The sequence below is a fragment of the Haemaphysalis longicornis genome, unplaced genomic scaffold, assembly GCF_048455015.1.
Source record: "Haemaphysalis longicornis isolate Haplotype H1 unplaced genomic scaffold, Haemaphysalis longicornis Haplotype H1 scaffold_647, whole genome shotgun sequence".
NCBI classification, from domain to species: domain Eukaryota; kingdom Metazoa; phylum Arthropoda; class Arachnida; order Ixodida; family Ixodidae; genus Haemaphysalis; species Haemaphysalis longicornis.
This window is the reverse complement of record NW_027526416.1, coordinates 73,572-95,838: the sequence shown is the minus strand read 5'-3', so window position 1 is coordinate 95,838 and position 22,267 is coordinate 73,572. Positions and strand designations below refer to the sequence as shown.

General features: G+C 49.3%; 1 protein-coding gene and 1 pseudogene across 2 annotated transcripts; both read right to left on the bottom strand.

Annotated features, from left to right (window-relative positions):
- Positions 1-1,606: 1,606 nt before the first annotated feature.
- Positions 1,607-4,044, bottom strand: LOC144144186 (uncharacterized). Its single transcript, XM_077675550.1, has 3 exons — positions 3,677-4,044; positions 3,266-3,450; positions 1,607-2,528 (listed from the first exon to the last, which is right to left on the bottom strand). The coding sequence occupies exons 1-3, from the start codon at positions 3,864-3,866 to the stop codon at positions 2,196-2,198; spliced, it is 708 nt and encodes a 235-aa protein (XP_077531676.1). The 5' UTR covers positions 3,867-4,044; the 3' UTR covers positions 1,607-2,195.
- A 13,476-nt stretch (positions 4,045-17,520) lies between these two features.
- On the bottom strand, positions 17,521-22,168 carry LOC144144188 (THAP domain-containing protein 6-like; annotated as a pseudogene). The gene is made up of 4 exons (XR_013317188.1): positions 22,045-22,168; positions 21,753-21,948; positions 21,074-21,181; positions 17,521-20,391 (listed from the first exon to the last, which is right to left on the bottom strand). The product of XR_013317188.1 is annotated as a THAP domain-containing protein 6-like (transcript).
- Between the last annotated feature and the right edge of the window lie 99 nt (positions 22,169-22,267).

Sequence of the window (22,267 nt, the reverse complement as noted above, 5' to 3'; positions counted from 1 at the left end):
TACACGGCTAGTGTTGAAGACCTAAAATATATTTTTCCCCACAAATCCACGGTTTGCGTCAAAAGAGTTCGGCCCTCACGCAACCGATACACGTGGCATGGAAGCAAACCCACACATAACCGTAAAATAGTATGCGCTGTGGCGCAATAAAGAAAAAAAAAAGCTGTTTTGCGCACTTTTCATCTCACCTTCGAACGCGTCGCCCAAGCTCGTTGCGACGGCTCCAACGGCGTGGTCACGTTGGTTCCTCCTGTTGCAGGCCTCGTGACAGTAGTCCGGGCCGACCTTACTGCAAATCCTCGAGCCGAGATTCTTTATCGAGTGTCCAAAAAGGCGTTCTCTTCATCGTCTCTGAGGTTAACGCGACAGCGTGCGCGGCTTGTCTTCACCGTGAGTACTTAGAGTCGCAAAAGAGCGCGAGAGATGGAGAGATAAGCCTAGAAAAGAGCGAAACGCGGGATCCCCGTGAGAAACAGACAAGCGTTCCTCGCCACATCGGCACGCGACGCCATCGAGGCCAACCGATGATTTCGCTCTGCTACGGCACGTGCCCTTCGCGGAAGAAGGAGCCAATCTTCTGCGGTCGTTCTTTTTCAGTATTTTTCCAGCGCATGGCGGAGTCCTAGCAGTACGGGCAGAGCAGGTGCAGTGGGTCGGTGGAAGCGGCGGAGCCGTATTGGCAAGGTGCTCATCCTTGGTAGGAAGCTCTGGGTCGATCTCCAATGTGCGGGTGGCAAGGGCTGCTGCCTTATGTTGTACCTCAGAGACAGGCTGGTTGGCTTCATATTGTCTGAACAGCGTCCTGACTCCTGACCTTGTCTCAATCCACACTGCTCGTCCTTATCCGCAGGTCGCGCTTCGGACTATTTGGAGTCAACTTTATCCAGATAGTATGGAGGTCAGAGCCTAAATGCTCAGGGTTTGTCCTCCACTGTCTCACCAGCGAGCTGCTGGAAGTCCACGTGAGTTCTGCCGTCTGGACTCGTACAGTGCAGCCCTCTTTGGAGGCCGTATGGGATGGCGCAGAATGTCAAGCCAGCTGGCACAAGTGCGTGGCCATAACATTATGAAGAAAAAGGAATTCCATTATGATGCCGCCACTCTACGCACTTCTTAATTTTAGTTTTTGATTTTTATTCGCGAAATACATCATTGGGCATAATTAGGGTCCGCGAATGACAGTAATCCTGGCTTTGTCACCTTGGAGCCGGAGGGAGTGCTCTCGCCAAGCTTCCCTCCTCTTCCAAACTAGCGTGCTTGTGCAAAAAGCAGAGAAGCAACCATGCTTCGTCTTACAATGTGTATTTCTGACTTGGCACATGGCCGTAAAACTTGTAGCCCTCCAGCGGCTTCGGGAAACAGATACTCTACAACGGCTGAGGCGAACAAGACACGTCACAGCAGAAGTAAGCTTGTCTAACTTTAGTGATTCGCAGAGAAATGGCTGACGTGACGCTGGCGGACACAAGGCGTCGTCAGGCAACCATAGCGAATGCGTTGTCTTCGAGCCGTACCGTACGACGAAGGTGGTCATGGATTCCCGAAAGGCACAGCGAGCGGAGACACGTAATAGTCTAACCCAATTAACTGACGTCATTACATTTTATTCACGAAAAAAATATAAAAGTACAAAAGAACTTATATTCACGCACCGAAAGAAATACATTGTCTTATTCCCCGAAACAAAGCTTTTAGGAGTAAGCAAGGCTGCATTTAATCCTAAACTCTTTTATCGTCATTTTCGTATTATTTCAAATAACTACCCTGTGCGCCTGCCACAGATCCTCAATTGTATACTTCAGCGTGTCATTATATCCACGATGACTAGCGTCCTTGCCCAACCTAACCCCAGAGATAGCGAGAGATGTGCCCCGCCTCCCTGCCCAACCATCTGATGGTTTATCATCTCTCTCTCACTCCCCACTTACGGAAGAGAGTTTTAACATAGCGGCTAGCCTACGCTAACGCTACGGCGGTGGGTTACTGGGTCCCAACTGCGCATGCGCGCGCAGGGAGGGCGAGGAGGTCGCCCCTCACCGGAACGAATGCGGAGGCTCGGCAAGGCATGGGCCACCATCCCCGAGGAACGAATTCGCACCTGCCCAGTCGTGCCCCGGCACCCACGGCCGTAGCGTTTGCCTACGCTAGCCGTCATGCTAAAAACTCTCCGTTGTCGTTTTCGTCCACCGAGTCCTCTACTCTCTGCACTCTTCGGTCATGTGTTTAACTTCAAACAACATTCGCTCTATGCGTGTTTTTGTGAGGTCACGTTTGTAGCTCGACAGCTGGCGCAGTTCCGATAATACGCGGAGGCAGAACAGAGCGTCAACGTCGGTCTTGTGAAGTTCTGGGACCACGAAGCAGCTGCTGCCATCCACCACCGACTGACTTTCGTTTTCAGGGACCATTCTCATGACGTCGATGCTGTTGGCTGGTGCTCTTCTGATGCCATGACCGCTCGCTTCAGACACCTCGTCGAAAGCCATAGACGAGTTTGGCTCGTTCTTGACGCAAGGCGGCGGCGTCGGCTGGAAGACGACAATGCCAGTCTGTGAGTATGAGAATTGTGGGTTGCTAAATCCAACATACGAAATATTTCTACATTTTATAAATTTCAGCTCCGCCAATAGTGTAATTATTTTACAAAAAATTTGTGCAGGTTTTTACACCATTGGCTAACTTTTTCGCGCAGAACAAACGTGTTGCACTATATATGTAATGAATGCTATTGATTCAAGCAATTGGAGGCAATTCAAGCAATTTCCAACGCGATATCACGATCAAGGGAGAGTTTACTAACGCAGTGGGCAGAAACTCCACAGTGGGATAAGTTAGGTGTGGCTGGCACTCCCCCCCCCCCCCCCCCCCCCTTCCGCAGAGAAGAGGTCCTCCAGACGGCCAGCGTCACCATGTTTCAACGTTTATCCCCGTTTCTGAATTGCTATGGCGTTTGTGCTGCTGAGTCCGAGGACATGGGTTTGATTTCCGGCCACGGCAGCCGGTTTTCTGATGGCGGCAAAAGCGAAAACACCCGTGTGTTCGAGATTTCGGCGCAGGTTAAAGAACCCCAGGTGGTCAGAATTAATCCGGAGCCCTCCACCACGGTGCGCCTCATCGCCTGCGTTGCGTTGGCGCGTTAAACCCCACAATCAATCAATAAATCAGTCTTACTCTTAACATACGTACTGCCCCTGACGAAACCAGCCAGTATAGTCACATTTCAACTGCTACCTTTTTCGGAAACAGCGAAAGGAGCGACACTTACAAGATGAGGCAGGTCGACGACTTGTGGCCCGTCTTCGGTGGCACGGATTACTGGACGGAGGAATTCCCAGGACCGGAAGTGCGTCCAGGGGGACACGTATCCTGATTGTCGCATTCCTTCTTCTTTCTTAAGCTCCTTCACGAAGTAGTCGCGAAGGCTCTTGATTTTATCCTTCACTCTGGGCACTGCGGGCGAGAAAAATGTGCTCATGACCCTCGGCATGAGGAGAAAGAGAAAAATACTCCGAGCACACATGAAATCCAGTGTGTGGCCAACATAGGTATAACGTGGCATTTTTGTACTACGCCAGGGATTGCGACCATGCGAGTGCGGTTTATACACGGTGTGTTGCCGGGGCTACATCTACAGAAACATAAAAATGGAAGCGGTTGGGCAAGTTACCCTTCCCACCTTCGAACTCGTTGTCCAATCCCCTGGCGATGGCTCGCAAGGCGTGCTGGCGTTGCTCCCTCTTGTAGTAGCCCTCTTGGCGGTGGTCCCACAGCAGGGCGAACTGGCTGTACAGGCTGATGAGCCTAGCCTCTTTATCCACCGTCCACAAGGCCGTCCTCTCGTGCACTGCAGGCGCGTAACAATCCATTGTCTAGAGACAGCGTCCGCGGCTTCTCCTTGAAGAGTCGCCAGAAAGCGGGAGAGACGGAGAGCTAAGCCTACGAAAGAACGAAACGTGGGCTACGCTGTTCAGTACGATAGTCTGCCTCGCGTGCTGTGCTGCGAGACGCGCTTGAGAAGCGGGCGAGCGTTCCTTGCGAGTCACCTTCAGCAGCGCCTCTTCCAAGGAGGTTATACTAGAACTTTCTTTCCACCGGGCACGCGCCATGGCGCGACGCCGGCGAAGCCGTCCAATGAGCTCGCGCTGCTTCGGCGCGAGCGTTCGCGGAAGGAGAAGCCATTTTTTTGTTTTTCTTTCATTATCTATAAATCCTTATCTAGCGTATGGCGAGGAACAAGAAATTGCATTGCGCGCCGTGGCGGAGAATGTAAGCCATCTAGCGTTGGGCCACAGCTCCATGCCACACGCTTTCGCTTCCGAAATACGGTGGGGTCAGGCATATGCATCGACTTGTAATAGCCAAGTTCACTTTTAAAAAAATCACGCCATATCCACGGAATGAATGATGATAAGTGGGGCGAAGCTCAAGAGGGGGAGATCATCGGTAACCGTAACTCTCCCGTGAAAGTTCGGCCATTACATCATTAAGAAAGACGTAAGACTGTGTGCGTACATTGTACAAATCAACTTTTATTTTCGGAGTCAATGCTCCCAGGCCCAGACCTGGTGAAAGACCCCGCGCCATCGAGGACTACCCCGCACCTCCACCACAATTTGTCACGTAGGATGGGACACAACGGTAAAGAAAGAACTTTTATTTCGGGCGAACTTGTGCCCGAACAAGACGAGAGGAAACGAGCCAAGGTCCTTGCGTCTCGTTCGATCTCCGAGAACGACTGTCTGCGTTCGTGGCGTGATCTCTTGCGTGATCTCCCCCTCGCAGTGCACGTGCGCTCGCGCCTCCGTTGGCGAACACAGACAAGCTCGCGCTCCCGGTTCCGAGTTTGCGCTGCCGGTTGCAGCCGGTTCTTGCGCGAGCAACGCGGCCCACTTTGCGACATCTCCGAAAGCATGCGGCGGTCACGTACCACGAGACACAAGGGATGGACAGACCCATGACTTAAGGAGCTTCGCCCCTAAAACTATTCGCGATTGCAGAAGCCGATATACACCTACCTACCAGACCAAATGGCTCTCGCCCTCACCATTTGTGCACGCTTACAAGTTGCCCCGCCCTCTAACAACATGCACGCGGAGCACAACCAGGGCAGGCGCCGTTCCCGAACCGATGCGCTAGCCCGCCCACGTGTGCTCTACACCAGTGCTGCCAACTACCCAGCCGGATGCACCACCAAAGTGGCAGTGGTCACTACAGCTAGCTACTGGCCATGCGCACAAATCGTGCTCTCTCCGCACCAACTCTAGCAGGGTGGCCAAGGAAACGGCCATGGCCCGTACCCACATCCCCACGGCACGGCCCGCGGAAGCTGACGATACCTGAGCTCTTATTGCAACAGGCTCCCAAGCCCCCCCATGCATATTCTTCCGGACTGCTTTCTGTCCTAAAAAACAACGTTACCTGATGCTTTGGCCATCCACGCTTTTCTCATTTGTATCATCTGGACCTCTGGTCATGCCTCCCTTCCTGGTAATGAGCGCGCACAAATGACCTGCCGGGCGTCAGTAGTGGAAGGACAGATCTAGGGTGCCTCACAGACATCAGCTTTCATTGTCCCACCCCAATTACCTCTCGTCACGCTCGCCTACCACCGCACACAAGGAAAATCATTACCTCCGTTCCCACCACTGATTATCCCGTGCCGACGCCACGTCGTGGCGGCAGCACACACGTTTCTCAACTTGCACCAGGAGCACCTTTCGTTTCCAACCCAGTAATCTAGCAGCTGCTGGCTGGCAGTATCCCCACTCCCAACCTCTACCATTCACTACGGGAGTGCCCGCGACCACCAGACTGGCTTACCCCTATACGCATCCCCACCCTGCCCTCTTGGAAGGCTGCTCTGTCCAGCACTGACTCGCAAAACCAGCAACGGGTCCGCCACTGGAGTCCTGGACTGAGGGTGACGCTCAACGGGGCTGCTCTTTCACCACCTAAAGAGTAAAATAGATGTTTTAACACTACCGTCCCTCTACTTGATGTTTCGAGAATTCACCATCCGAGCGAGTGTAACCTCGTAAGCCTACCACTGGGCCAAATCCTATAGATACCGAAAACCCCATACAAATAGCAATTTATTTATTTATTTATTTATTTATTTATTTATTTATTTGTTTGTTTATTTATTTATTGAGTGAGTGAGTGAGTGAGTGAGTGAGTGAGTGAGTGAGTGAGTGAGTGAGTGAGTGAGTGAGTGAGTGAGTGAGCGAGCGAGCGAGCGAGCGAGCGAGTGACTGAGTGAGTTAGTGAAAGGTTTACTGGAGCCGAGCAAAAATGAATGTTTCAGGCAAACATACACAAATCATCATTCACCAAGAACAGGCGTGCCATCGTACACACACCAACCAAGGATTTCCCAATTCCTTCAAAGTACACCTAACCTAACCTTCACCCAACTGTATCACCCCCCACTTCCTCGGTGCCCCTCAGCACTTGAAGATGAATCTGAATCTGAAGATGCCTGAGGGACCCTCACCCAAAAATAACCACGTCTGACGGTCTGAGTAGCGGATGGAGGCCCTGCGCAGCCCAGAGAAGGAGGTTCAAGCTTTACTGATCTCCCGGGTGGCCGGCAAAAATGGCGGTCACCACTGTCAACTAACTCTGCTCAACAATAGATGTTTGTGCAATCCAACACACGCCCTCACAACATCCTTTTCCGTGCCATGTTTTCTACATATTACCCAGGTACATATCAACACTGCCCACCATTGTGCACTCACCTTCAATTACTTGCATGCCCACACACCCATTAACTTTTCACCCACTCCTTAGAAGCAGTGGGTGCAGCTGTGAAGCTGTCGTGTTCATCGCTGCGTCCGCTTCCCAGGCTGTGCAGATTGGGGGCCCTGAAGGTTGAAACACGGCGCGGCGTCAGGAATACGGTGCTCTAAAATAGCTGCCGCGTACGAAAGAGACGTTAAAACAGAGAAGGCAGTGGAACACTCCCTGAGCACGGCCGCTCGATGGAAACTAGGTCCATCGAGCGGCCGTGCCCTGAGAATAGCCGTGGTAAATGTTCGCCAGGGCACACAAGGAGCTGTCAAGCCGAATTAAGTAACGTCGAGGCTCCATGCTGTTGGATCGCCCTCCAAACACGCTGGTCGCTTGAACATTGTTCGTGTTTCGATGCGTCGTTGTTTTAGAAACAGCACAAAACTCGGGGCTTTCCGTACCGTGGGTCAGGCACGCAGTTGAGCGTTCTATTGAATTTGAATTACCCGCTATGGTTTTTACTAGGATATCGTTAAGGTCATTGAGAAATGTTGTCTTGAGTGTTACGTGCCCACATCTGTAGCGGTCCCCAGCCATTCCAAAAAAAGCGTCCGCGGAAGGACATCATCACCGACAACAGAAGACAAAGTCGGTGGCAGCCAGAAGCGAGCGCCCACCTCAAGCTGGAATCTGGCAGTGCGAAAACTGAAACGGGCAAAGGAGGAGAGAGTAAACATATTTATGGCTTTCTAGAAAAAGTCTTTCGATGTCGTTCCGGTAGGCTCGCCGAAAATATATTACGGCGCAGAATAAAGAATACTTGATATCAGCAAGTGCCGCACCTGTGAAGGGAAGTCCCCTCGCTCACAGCTGCAGTCTCATGCCATCGCGGAAGCCACTGTACTTCACCAGCATCAAACGAATCACATTGCAGTCCGCACGGACAGCCAGGGAGCACTAGGAAGCTTCGGCACGAATGACATTTCATCCCCTGTCCACACTTGCCTGACAACCAGGCCCGTGGCCAGAGGGGGAGCCCTAGGGCCCCCCCCCCTTCCCGAAATTTTTATGAGGGGAGGGGGAGGGGGGGTGTTCTTCAGCAGCAGGGCTTTCGGCACCCCGCTGCGTCAAGAAATTTGTCTACAGCAGATGACCACGTGCAAAACTGAGCATATCTTTCCGTGCCCGTGTCCTACGCCGCGTAAGCAACCCGGAGCACCAGAAAAGAGCACAGGAAGCCGCACGCGACAGCCGCCGCCCGATAAACAGAGTAGGGCGCCTGCGATACCGACTTTGCCGCCACAGCGGCTCCCATGCCAGAATACCAGATGTGATCCCAGATTTCCTCCCGACGCTTCAACATCGGTGGTCCGAAGGGCTTCGACCTTAGGCAGATTGCCTCACCGGAGTCAACCCGACCTTCACGTGTGCGAGAGGGAAACGTGCCCTCTCTGTGGGAAAGTGTGGGCGAGGGTATGAGCGCCATGGATTTTTGTGATTGGTGCGTTCCGAATAACAGCGCGAGGAAGTGGACGGAACTACGTCACTGCCTGTTCACGCTGGTCAAGAATGTAAATACTTTTACATAAAGTTTTCTTTCTCCCTCTACTTGGTCCTCATGAGTGCTCCCGCACGACATCAACCGCGGCCCATTTCGACCATGCTACCCCGGTTCACCCGGTTCACCATGCTACCCCAGACAGGCCGCCAATGGAATCTGAACCTGGCAACGTTTAAAGCGCGAACCTTATCTAGCGAAGCGAGTCTAGAGGTGTTGTTCGAGTTATTAGAGGTCATTAAATGGGATGTAATAGGGCTTAGCGAAGTTAGGAGGGCAGGCGAAACATTTACGGTGCTGAAAAATGGACACGTCCTATGTTACCGGGGTCTATAGGACAGAGGAGAACTGGGAGTGGGATTTCTAGTCAATAAAAGCATAGCTGGCAACATTGAAGAATACTATTGCATTAACGAAAGGGCAGCAGGTCTTGTAATTAGGCTGAATAAGAGGTACAAGCTCAAGGTGGTGCAGGGCTACGCGCCCACATCCAGCCACGACGACCAAGTAGTGGAAAGCTTCTATGAAGATGTGGAATCGGCAATGGCTAAAGTAAAAACACAGTATACCGTAGTTATGGGGCACTTCAATGCTAAAGTAGGCAAGAATCAGGCTGGAGACAAGGCAGTTGGGAACTATGGTCTGGGCTGTAGAAATAGTAGGGGGGACCTACTAGTTGAGTTTGCAGAACGGAATAACCTACCTCATAATGAATACCTTCGTCTGTAAACGGGAGAGTCGGAAGTGGAGCTGGAGGAGCCCGAATGGGGAGCATAAAAATGGAATAGACTTCATAATATGCGATAACCCTGGCGTCGTGCAGGATGTGGAAGTGCTCGGAAGGGTAAGGTGTAGTGACCACCGTATGGTAAGACCTCGAATTAGGCTAGATTTGAGGAGGGTCTGCAACAAGCTAGTACGAAAGATGCCGATAAATGAGCTAACAATAAGACGTAAAGTAGAAGAATTCAGGATGGCGCTGCAGAACCGATATTCCGCCCTTAAAGGAGCCATGAAGAGAAAATACAACTTCGTGTAATTTGAAAGAACTAGGATTCAGTATCTCACTCAGCTCCATTAGAGCCACAAACGATGTTTTTTAACGAAAAAAAAGCAAGAAGTATTTGAAAACTTTCAAATTTTGCGCCACAGTGACGTGTTATGAGCAAGGATGACGTCATACGGGCCAACAATACAACATAATTTTCAGTGCGTTAACTGCACGTTAGCATTCAAGTGATGCGGTCAAACGGAACTAGAGGCCCCATTACAGACGTCCAGTCATGTGTCATCGCGACAGGTCAGTTAGGCGGCCGCCAACCGCACAAACAAGGTTCCGTGACGTCATAGAAAAGTTGCGGGAAATTGGCTAGGGGGTCGCCACTGCTTCACACGTTTTCCTTAATACCTCCGTTATTTGTTCGAAGATTGCGATGATATTGGCGTCATTGTTATCGGGACTAAGCAGTCTTTCTAATAAGCCCAACTTGTATTTTCTCTTCATGGCTCCTTTAACGAGGAAGCCGAGCTTACGACACAGGAAGCCAGCGACAACCTTACTCGCATTATCACGGAGTGTGCAGTAGAAGTCGGGGGCACTATGGCTAGACAGGATACTGGCAAACTTTCATAGGACACGAAAGATCTAATCAGGAAACGGCAAACTATGAGAATCTCCACCGCAGCTGACAGAATAGAACTAGCCGAGCTCTCGAAGTTAATCAATAAGCGTAAGACAGCTGACATACGGAAGTATAATATGGAGAGGATAGAATACGCTGTAAAGAACGGAGGTAGCCTGAAAGCAGTGAAGAGGCGTCTTGACGTGGGGAAAAATCAGATGTATCGACTTAAAGATAAGCAAGACAATGCCATCACAAATAGGGATAAAATAGTCACAGCGGCCGAGGAGTTCTATAGGGATCTGTACAGTAGCCGGGACATCCAGGATAATGCCGAACGAGACAGTAGTTCAGAGGAGATAGACATCCCACCAGTAACGACCGAAGAAGTAAGGAAGGCTTTGAAAGAAATGAAAGGGGGCAAAGCACCTGGTGAGGATCAGATAACAGCAGACCTCTTGAAGGATGGCGGAGAAATTGTACTCGAAAAACTGGCAAACCTGTATACGCAATGTCTACCGCAATGGTACCGGAAGCTTGAAGAACGCGAACATCATCCTAATCCATAAGAAAGGCGACATGAAGCACTTGGAAAATTACAGGCCGATCAGCTTATTGTCAGTCGTCTACAAGGTACTTACCAAGGTAATCGCTAACAGAATTTCTGCAACCTTAGATTTCAGTCAACCTAAAGAACAAGCGGGGTTCCGTAAAGGTTATTCAACAATGGACCATATTCACACGATCAATCAGGTGATAGAGAAGTGGGTTGAGTATACTGAACCCCTATATATAGCCTTCATAGATTATGAGAAAGCATTTGACTCGGTCGAAACTCTAGCAGTCATTCAGGCATTACGGAACCAGGGGGTAGATGAGCATTATGTAAGAATACTAGAGGATATCTACAGCGGGTCCACAGCTACCATCATCCTTCATAAGGAGAGCAGTAAAATACCTATAAGGAAGGGTGTCAGACAAGGAGGCACAATCTCTCCAATGTTATTCACAGCATGTTTACAAGAAGTATTCAGAACGTTGGATTGGGAACAGGTGGGAGTAACGGTTAATGGAGAATACCTCAGTAACCTCAGATTTGCTGATGACGTTGCCTTGCTAAGTAACTCGGGGGACGAATTGCAAAGCATTCTTCCCGCACTGGACGAACAGAGTAGAATCGTGGGCCTGAAAATTAATATGCAGAAAACTAAAGTAATGATCAATAACCTCGGGACAGCACAGCGGTTTGAGATAGGTGGCGAGGCAGTGGAAGTGGTAAGCGAATATATCTACTTAGGACAAGTTGTGACCCCAGATCCCAACCATGAGACAGAGATAATTAGAAGGATCAGAATGGGGTGTAGTGCATATGGCAGACATTCTCAGATAATGAATAGCAGCCTACCATTGTCGCTGAAGAAGAAAGTGTATGACAGCTGCATCTTACCAGTACTCACCTACGGGGCAGAAACTTGGAGGCTAACTAAGAGGGTTCAACTTAAATTGAGAACGACTCAGCGGGCAATGGAGCGGAAAATGATAGGTGTAACATTAAAGGACAAGAAGAGAGCGGAGTGGGTCAGGGAACAAACACGTGTTAAGGACATATTAGTAGAGATTAAGAAGAAGAAATGGACGTGGGCAGGGCATGTAATGCGAAGGCAAGATAACCGCTGGTCATTAAGGGATCCCTAGGGATCCTAGTGTCTAGGGATCCCTAGAAAGGCAAGCGTTGCAGGGGGCGGCAGAAAGTTAGATGGGCAGATGAGTTCAAGAAGTTTGCGGGGATAAATTGGTCACAGTTGGCACAGGACCAAGGTAATTGGAGAATAATGGGAGAGGCCTTTGCCCTACAGTGGGCGTAGATAGGCTGGTGATGATGATGATGACCCCGGTTCACAACAGTGACCACCCATCTGTGCAGGCCCTGGCAATCGCAATCACCATCCCCCTTCCCCTGATCCCTAAGCTTAAACAATGTTGTTCTCTCTGTCTCTCTCTCCGCCCCCACCAAGCAAAATCTGCGACATGGTGCGACACAGGGCCGAGGTCCTTTGCAGTGGAGGCCAAGACGCACTGCAGTTCAGCCCGTGTTTGGGACGGAATATATGGCGTGTTTGCCCTCTTATGTGTGGCGTTCTCTGCGTTCGTCATTATGAGCACAAAAAAGAAGCTGCAAGTTTCAACACTGATGAACTACTTCAACAAGCTTCCGAAGGCAAGCTTTCTAGATTTGTGCAATTTTACATAAGTGCGAGAGCGTAATAGAACGCATATACAATGCATCAGCATTTCTTATGTCGAGTTTGCTCCGCGATCGAACATCGATCCGCGATCGCACAGCGGCCCATCGTACGCAATAGAAGGACCTGGCCGCTTCTTGCAGAGCCGGCCTCAAGACGACCGCCCCACCTCCAAGAAGTGGACACCGGTCCCCGTCTTCCACCACCTCAACCCACTTTATTTTTGCCGCAGTGGTTTTAACCGGTTATGTGCAGAAATAAAAAAACGTACAAAAATATTTCGGCTATTCGTCGTTTTATTTTTGGCCCACAGTAACGTAGATTTATTTTTATTAGCGGAATTTGTTGAGACATATTGTCCGTATGAAAATATTGTACTATTTGGTAGATTACTTTCCAAACTAAAGATATAAAAGAGTAGAATAGTACTCAAAAACTCAAATAATTTACATAGTGCTATTTTTACGGAAACTAATTACTCAAAATGGGTACTTTCTTCAAATAGTCAAGGCCTAGAGCGAGTGGGCACCCCCCCCCCTCCCCCTCGAAAAAAATTCCTGGCTACGGGTCTGCTGACAACATACATGCAAGCACACGTTTTCCTCGAATGGATCCCTAGCCACCAAAAAGGGTAATGAACGAGCTCACGCTCTGGACCGCGACGCTCATTTCCCGGCATTACTCAGCCGTGACCTGAGGAATACAATCCAAGAGTGGATAGAGCGGTGCATCATGAAAGGCGCCACAGACATTCTCGTTAACCTCCGGACAGCAAGAATGCTACCTCCCTGCCCGTCTAAATTCATGTCACGAAGACACGCTACAGGCGCAGACGTTGTCCCTCCCCTGTGATCTCCTTCTTTCTCCACTCCATACAGAAGTCACTAGGCCGTCCGAACTGTCAGGTATGCGGTGGCTAGCTATCCGGACAATCAGCACACCTATTGGCGCTGTGTACGGGCCACTTCGTCTCCCACATTTCTTTCCGTCAAACCCTTACCCCTGATATTCCGTACTCGTGGTCTAGATGGGCTGCTCCCCCCCGAAGATCTACGGGCCGCTCTGTGGTCCCTGTTGGCTGCACAGATCTCTGTGGTCCCTGTTGGCCCTCAGCCAAGCCCGCCACCGTCGGAGGACGGTGCGATGTTGCGGAGGAGACGGTAATGATGAGTTATGTCCCTTTACATGAGAAGGAAGGATACGGGATATCAGCGAGCGTCGCGCCTGCGGAGCTTTCTAAATAAACCAGGGGTTATGGGCTGACTTCGACACATCCCACCCGAAGGCGTAATAAGAGGAGTTCAACGTAATGAGCTCAATAGAAGAGAGGGTTTTTATAAATTTTTATTGCCAAAGAAGTTGTGCACACAAAAAACGTTTAGGCCCACAAAAAGGCGTATTGCCGTACTTCTAGAAGCAACGCATTTTTTGTGGGTAAATAAAGTTGAAAGCAATTCCTTTCCCCCCTCCCTCCATTCCTGTATTCTTTGAAGTACCTCCCACGAAAGCATCACACGCTATAAGATGGGCCCTCAGCAGAGTACTCACCGTGCCATTCGATCCATCCGCGACAACCGACATGAGCCGCCAACCTCAGCACAGAGACCGCGCGACACGTGCTCGGCATCCCTGTCCATCCATTTGGGGCGACAGCATCAAGCTCCCAGTTTCCTCTGCCGGATGGCATTGTCGTGTGCGGCGACTGCAGCCCATGCTCTTCGTTCTGAACGCCCCTGTATTTAACTTCGAACAAAACTCGCTGTACGAGTAACACTGCGACGTCACGCTCGTAGGGAGACAACTGGCTCAGTTCTGACAAGACCCGGCGACAAAACAAACCATCGGCGTCGTTCGCGTAAAGATCTGCGAACACGAGCCGGCGGCTGCTGTCCGCCCCCGTAAGATTTCCGGTTGCAGAAGTCGTTCGGGCGACTTCGGAACTGTTGGATTCGTCATTTCCGGTGCGGTGACCGCAAGCATCGAACGCCTCGTCAGAAGCCATGGAACAGCTGGGTTTGTTCTTGATAACGAAAGATAAGAGCGACATCGGGTGAGTATGGGAATGTTGCATTGGTAAAATCAACATCATCGAATAATTATTTTTCCCGCAAGTAGCCCCAGCCTGGTATGTAGCAACGACAGATTCCAGTGCAGCATGCGCGCACCTGCTAGTTTATGCTCCCACATAAGCAGTGTGTCAAAGTTCTCGGGGAGAAGTGGAAAATCAAATTTAGTTCATAAACTGAACACCTCCACAGTTCTTTAAACTTATAGTCTCGGTAGAAAACTTTTATAGTTTCAGCCACCGCCATGAGCTATCTCGCTAAATATGAAGCCGTCATGCTGCTCTTTTAAATAAAACTCCATTATGTGCTCCAGGAAGCAAAACACCTTGCGTTGTGAGCCGCCGATGACCCGAAAATTTGGTGTGCATTCAACTCGGAAAGAAAGAAAACAAGTCGTGACAGAACATGACCGAAACCAAGCACGCGCGGTTAGCAGCTATGCTACACCTATTTTTGTCTTTACTATGCTGCTGTACACCTACGACACACGAAAATCATTTTTTAAGGCACACTTAAGTCGCCTTACGTGCTTTCAATGCAACAGCGTTTTGGCTGCCCTGGACGATACCCCATATATCCATATCACTTGCATCATGTCAGTTTCAGGAAACTACGTACCAGATTTGGAGTCACTAGCACGGAGTTCCGAACCGCATACTACGTACGACGATGACAGCTGCCTTCAAAAGTTCCCTGGCGACTCTCCGATTCCCGTAATTCCCATGTGGCTGCGACAACGCACCTACCCATTCATAATTTCTCTTGCACAAACTCAGGGATGATTGCATGCAGTGGGTCCTCAAACATATCCGTTTGAACAAGATTTAGAGATCAGATGCAGTAAACACGGGAAGCGTGGATCTATTGCTCCAAGGAAAATTGTGCAGCGTACCCACCTGAATATGCAACTAAAACGGAGTTCCTCAACTTCTCGTACTGCTGTTAAATACAGAGCGCTACCAACTTTCTTCAAATCAACAGCGCGGACTCTGCACGGCTACAGTGTTGAAATATACTTTTCCACTAAGCCAGGGTTTGCAGCCATAAGAGTCGGCCGATCCCTCACAACACGTACGCGCGGTATGTTACCAGGGCCACAGATAATCGTAAAATAGGAGCCGTTCTGTAAGTTGTTCGTCTCACCTTCGAACTCATCGTCCAAGCCCGTTGCGATGGCTCTGATGACGTGGTCGCGTAGTTCCTCTTTTATTAGGCCTATTCACCGTTGTCCGACAACAGGCCGCACTTGCTGCAAAGGCTGCTGAGCAAGCTTCTTTTCCGAGCATCCACATGGCCGTTCTCTTCGCCGTTGCTGAGGGTCACGCGACAGTGTCCGCGGCTTCTAGCCCCTCAGTCCCCCAACTGCCCCGCATGTGGCTTGAAATTTGACACTATCATTCATACCACGTGGGCATGCAACAACGACCCCTTTCCACTCATCCGTACCACCGAGCAATGGGAGGCGGCGCTAGCTCCGACCCGCAGATGCAACAAAGTCTGACGGAACGGGCTGCCTTGGTCACCGGCAAACTGCAACTACCGGTCACCGCCCCCTCCTAGCTACGTATCGCAATAAAGTTTATTTCTCTCTCTCTCTAGTCCCAGTGAGATCTCTTGGAGAGTTGCGACAGCGGGAGAAACGTAGAGGTAGGCCTAATAAACGTGGGCTCCGCTGCTCGGAACTGTGGGCTCCACGTGAGGACGAGCATTCGTTAACCGCCTTCGGCAGCCACTCTTCTAAACATCCGCACGCGACGCCAGCGATGCCAACCGGTGGGCCCGCTCTGCTAAAGCGCGTGCTGTTCGCGGAAGGAAGACAACTCTTTTGTTGTTGTTGTTTATTAACTGTAGAGCACTTTAGGTGCTCGCCTTGTCGTCGTAGCTCGCTGCAATGCTCGATGTCAAGCGATGATGGACCCAAGTAGAGCATTGCGCACCGTCGTAAAACGTCCCACACAGGCTTCGAAAAACAAGCGTTTCAAATAGGTATGACCGTTCGAAACTCGTGAACTGCTGGCGCTTGTCATACATCTCCCCATTGTTTAGCGCGAAAAAAAAAAAAAACTGGAGGTACATATTTGAGGCAAAATATATGTAATTAACCGGCAGCACCCGCGTTCATTTAGTTCGTAACGCTCGTTGGGTTGGTTTTTGGCGAAAAAAAAAACCGGCCGACACGTGCGGGAGGAAAAGCAAGCACAAAAAAATTACACCATCTTCCCGTGAGGAACCATGAGGAGGATGCGAAGCATCATGAGGGTTCCGTGTAGGTTCCATTGTGTTGCCGTTATGTTGTTTCATTTATCGGAGCACGAATGGGAACGTGGTGTGAACCCCCATGTAGAGACAGCGAAGAGACCGACACCCGCGTTACCTGATCGAACACCTCCTGGTTCTCGTCTTTCTTTATTGCGTGCACACGCTTCCCCGCTGCCCGCCCTCTTCGTCCTCTTCTCTGGTTGAGCTGCGGCGCGTGGCACTTCCCGCCACAGCTTTCCCACGGGAAATTCAACATCCTCCTCGAAAGTTTTCAGTTCGTCGTTTCCGTTGACGTTCAGCTTCGCGTGCCTTCGCTGTATCAGTAGCGTCTTGACGTAGTTTGAATGAGTAAAGGACATAAGGCGCGTTCGTAGCACATGCCACCGTCTCGGTTTGTAGCACAGTGGGAAGAGCCCCACGTACCTCCCGTTGCGGCCAGAGAATCGTGGGATCGAAGCCGGGCGTCGCCTATTTCTTTTTATAGTGGACTGCGCTGACGTCAGGCCAAACTCTGACGGGGCTGAAGAGACGCGCAGCATGCGCAGTAGAGTGCGGACGGCGGACAACCACGACAACAAGGGAGGGAGGGACACAGCTAGCGTCACTAAATAAAGGTTTTAGACACAGCCACTAGTCCTGCACTCTGACACAGCCCAGAGCATGAGATGCTTCGCATCTAAAAGAACAGAACCCTGCCGGCGCTGTTTGAGGCAGGGGGTGCTAGAGCACTGCGGAGACGGGAAATTTGAGTTGCATTGGGTGGGAGCAGTGAGAGGATAACGGCGCTACAGCTTTATGGCGAATCACTGCTCTGTACTTCTGGCAGCTTTCACGTTAAGTGGAACGGCTTTAATATTTTTCCTCCGGAGTGGGGCGCAACGTGTAGTAGAATGCAAGGCCAGCTTGCGCCGTGGTCGTAACACCGTAGAGAAGAAAATACCATGGAGTAACAAAAAAAGAATCACTTTTAATGTGTAGCATTCTTTGCCGAGTACCCCCTAGCCAGCTAACGTCCAACATTTCCACAAAAATGCAGATTTTGAGGACGTCCCAACTGTAATGGCTATAATGGCGCAGAATTGGTCGAAAGACAAAAATCCCAAAACGGCGAACAGTGTAACGCCCTTCATGTACACAAAAATTCAAGGAAGCTGCACTCACGCGCAGGACGATGCAGCCCCGCGTGGTGGGCGGGAATGTGAATGCCGAAAAAGTACGCCATGGGGAAAGAGGCTAGAACCACTGATCTCCACTAGGGTTGCTGGATGGCGCTTCGCCGCTGTCGCGGCCGGGCGCACGCACGGCCACCGGAAGTTCAACGGCTCGACACGGAAGTCGGGCGTCTGCTACGCTTTTCAACCGCCGATAAGCATCCCCATTGGCGCGTTTTGGCATTTTGTTCTCACTTTACTGCATTTTGGCGATAAACATCGCGTTCAGATCGCAACTTGTGCTATATCGAAACATGCGACGTTAATATGAACCAGAATTTAATTGCGAAGGAGAACGAAAATGTCATTGGGTCTTGATTTGAGAGGAGACGACGCAGCTCGAACGGGATTTATGCTGGCGAGTGGCCTATATGATTCGTGTTAAGATGCACGTCTTACAATAAATGAACAGTCGTGAAGGGACTTGGATTATCCGAAAATCAACTAGCCAAGCGAGTTCGATATCAACGCGGAGGGAGCAGCCTGAAACAGAAGAACCGATTTGAGGTTTGCTACGTGCAGACAAAAAAAAAACCTGAAAATGACTGTGAACTGTTTCATTCGGATTGAGAGGCCTGCAATTGTACGAAAAAATCAACAATTACTCAGAACGTGTGTGCACATGTCCTTGTTACTGACAACGCAGTGCCCGGAGATGGTTGGCAATAGTGCATGCACGTTATTTTTAATTATTCTTCCCGCCTCGTCGCTGGAAAAAAAAAAACAGGCATACATGCACAAAGATGAATTTTGCGTGTTTATTGTACTGGAAGAATCTAAGAACTGCGATAGATAAGACCGTTTCAATGCATTTTATAGTAGTTGAAAATTAAAAAAGAAATGCAGTTTCTTGCAAATGTTGAGTTCATAGATTTTCATGCAGTACTTAAGTCACACAATTATTGTCACATATGAAATGATTGCAATAACGTGAAGATTAGATCCCATGTTCCGGCAGTTCGTGACTGAGTTAGTTCGAGCTCATCGTTGGAGCAAAGCTGACTGCTCACGTACAGTATGCTCATCTTGTCAAGAGATTCACAGTTCCCTCGCCCACCCTTCACCTGGTTCTGTGTGACTAGTCGCTTGTATGCAGCCACAAATTGAGAGACTGTGGGATTGTTACTCCAGCCCCCTTTAGAACGCACAGCGGCAAAGAAGAGTTCGATGTGATCTTGTGAGAGTTTGTAAGTAAGAAAGAAAGTAACTGAGCGGAGAATTGTCCGAGAGGAGGAGTGCGGATGCCAGACCGATGACACTTTCAATGGTCACGAGAAATCCTAGAAATGGAGTTTTTCTGGGCGTCCTGAAAATGGGAACACCTGATCCGTCAGTGAGCCCCCTAATGTACTGCTTGGCTTCTTCGAAGAAGTTCATCCAGGTTCCCTTGTTGCTAGGTCGGAGCGGAGCTTTGAAACCCTTGGCCACTGGATTGCATGAATTCAGAAAATCAAACAGTTTATCAAACATACGAATAAATTTCACAGTTCCTTCTGAATTTTTGAACTGTGGGAGTTCTAAGTCTTCACGACAAAAATCTATGGCATCAGCCACACTAGCGCTTAAAGTCTGGACAGCAAGGTTGACTTTCATCTTTTGTTTCTGCCACTGAATGTGTGCAGCTCGTAGTTTTGTTGCAGCATGCAGGCCTTCTTTTTCTTGAAGGTCTTGTAGCTGCACAATGTAGTGCCAGCTCACCGATGCGCCTGATGCGTCCCTGAGGCATCCAAGAGCAGAAAGAGCATTTCTAACTAACTTTACCATGTGGCATGCATCTAAAAAGCAGTACACCTTGTCTTGTGTTACAGGGTGAGGGAATGATGTTGACATCGCTGATGCTTCTTCAACGGAGGCCCCCAAGTCTTTGAACGTTGTAAAATTACAACGGAGGCCATCACATGTCAATGATGTCACGTGCACTCCTGTCTCATGCAACTTCGTCAGACAAAGCTTCACAATGTTCGCACGCTCTTTTCCTGAAAGACCATTGATCAAAAAATAGCCACACGGTACCTTCCAGTGGGAGTCCAGAGATACGAGCATAAAAACAAGGGCTTCAGACGCCACTGCATTACTATCATCGTCTATTTCATTGCCAATATCCACGTAGCCTCGAAATTTTTTGCCATCCTATTCAAGGTGCTTTCTAATGGCCATTTCATCAACAACAAAGTTGCAGAGAAGCTGTTTATTATTCGTCTTGGCCTCATTGGCTTTTGCTCGGATGGCGTTCATTGCTTCGCCTGTGAATCCAGGTTCTCCGTTAATGGAACTATACCACTTAGTTATAGTTGATGGATGTGGCAAGGCACATTCAAATGTCTCTCTGACATAGTTATATGCCTTTGTCGAGTAAAACTGTACATACGCAGTGCAGGAGAATATTTGTCTCGGCTTAGCTTAGCCGACGACTTGTCGCCTTCAGTGGATGTTTGCTTGAGCAAACGTTTCGTAACTTCCAAGGAAATCCCCGTGAAGCACCTTTCAAGCATTGCCGAGGCATCTTCTGAAATAGAGCTGCTTGTGCTTGAGGTCATCAATTATTTCATTAAATGAGTTGACCTTCCTTCTTAATCGACGTTCTCGTTCAAGGCTGAGTTTCAGCTTTCTTTTCACTGTAGCTGCTGAATCTGTGCAAGCATCCAGTTTCCTCTTTAGTGTTTTTGGCGTGTCAAGGACCGCATAGTTGTGCTCGCCGACCTGAAAACAAAACACTGAAAGTTAAAGCTGTTGAAAGAGACACATTTCACGAAAACCACTCATCATATGACAGTCTTAGTAAAGCAGGCATCTGTTAGTAGCTTACGTGGTTTAACGCAGAAACTAAGCAACCAAGTGCACAGTGGAGTTTAGAAATTACCATTCATTTACCGGTGCACTCGAAAAATGCCACATCAGACAGGAATTTTATTATTTTCCCTGGATTAGTAAAACTGGTGCTGCAGCCATGAAAAAAGCAATGTTCTGCTCAGCCGCACGCTTAAGGCACTGGGCAAGCATAGCGAGTCTCACTGATTCCTGCCGCCATATTTAATGTCCATATAAATGGGTGAGACGTTCTATACCGCAGTGTATATACTACAAATAGCAAAAAATTAGTTATTCTCAGATTAAAAAACCTGGCTGTATTATTTTGCTCATACACACTTCTATATATACATACAAGGCAGTGTTTAAGAGTTGTGGGTAGATGAGAAGCATGACTGCTAACTTGATTCAAATTGGATGCTAGCTTTGGTGTGCATAATGTATACAAAGCTATCGTGTTGGTTACCACAAGATTGCAAGAATGTGGCCTGACTAACACTGGACTAATCACATTAAACTGAGGACCGACCGAGCAGCTGCACTGGGGCAGCGTAATATGAAAAAGGCAACTTGCATAGGCTGAGTTCTCTTGCGTCGTTGGAGTGCTGTCGTTTGGCTGTTCCACTGGGGTCGCATCCACGATGGCAGTTCTCAGCTTAGGTGGCTTCCTCTCAGCAGTCCTCTGAAACGGCCGTGGTTCATTCACAGTTATGCTTAGTTATTACTGCGAGTGCAAAATGGTGTAAGTAAAAAAAATATGCTGGCGTCAAGCATATTATAACAGTCTAGCAGTTTGGGAATTATACCACTAGCATCTTGGACAGCTATTATAGCACCACTGAGATGCAGATACAAGCATTTCAAAAACTGAAAGAAAAAATTGGGTACTTAAAATTCAAGACCTCGCGCTTTGTAACGTAATGGAAATGTTTTTTCCAATTACGTTTTATTGCTTACATTACATGGTTTTCGGAGTAAGTTTGCAAAACAATTCCTCCTCAACCACAGCTTTTCACAGCTCCATGTAGATTTTATTGTGCTCCGAGCTAATTTGTAGGGCGTCATTTTTAAAGCGACTCTGGAAATATACTACGAAAGAAGGTAGCGCCCATTCAGGCGATTTCAGTGTCTAAAAAACGTAGCATCAGCTGCAGGGGAAATTATACGAACGCTAAACGAGCGAACGGCGATGATCGAACAGTATTCTTTTTTTTCAAGGCCGCTATAGCATAATGCCAAGCTATGTACTATACCTTTTCCAGATGCTTCGGGAAAGAAAACAACGTGGGCACGGCGTCAGGCTGTAGCCGAGTTCGTGCCCCCGTTCTGTCAAAGCAGTTGTCAGTGAAGTGGTCACTGCAGAGCCTGCTGCCTGGGGATGGAGTCCATTTGTCCCTTCTTAAGTTTGCCACCCAACGCTGGTATAAATCGGGCTTAGAGCGAGGGAATCTGCGTAACAAGAGCCACAGCTTAAAAACGAAACTTATATGACATTTGCGTTTCGCTGCGTATCACGCACGTCGTACAGAATATTGCAATACCTACAAGTGGAACGTCTTCCCAGACGACTTTTCTGGTCTGCTTGTGCAGTTGACGGCGCAGCAAGCAGGCATTTTTGGCAGAATGCGCGCGAAACCAGCCCATACGTAGCATGCGCTATGCTGGAACGGCCAGGAACGGCGGCAATTTGCCCGACTTCCGGGACGAGCGCTCGAACTTCCGGCGGCCGCGCGCCGGAGAGCTCGAAGCGCCATCCAGCAACCCTAGT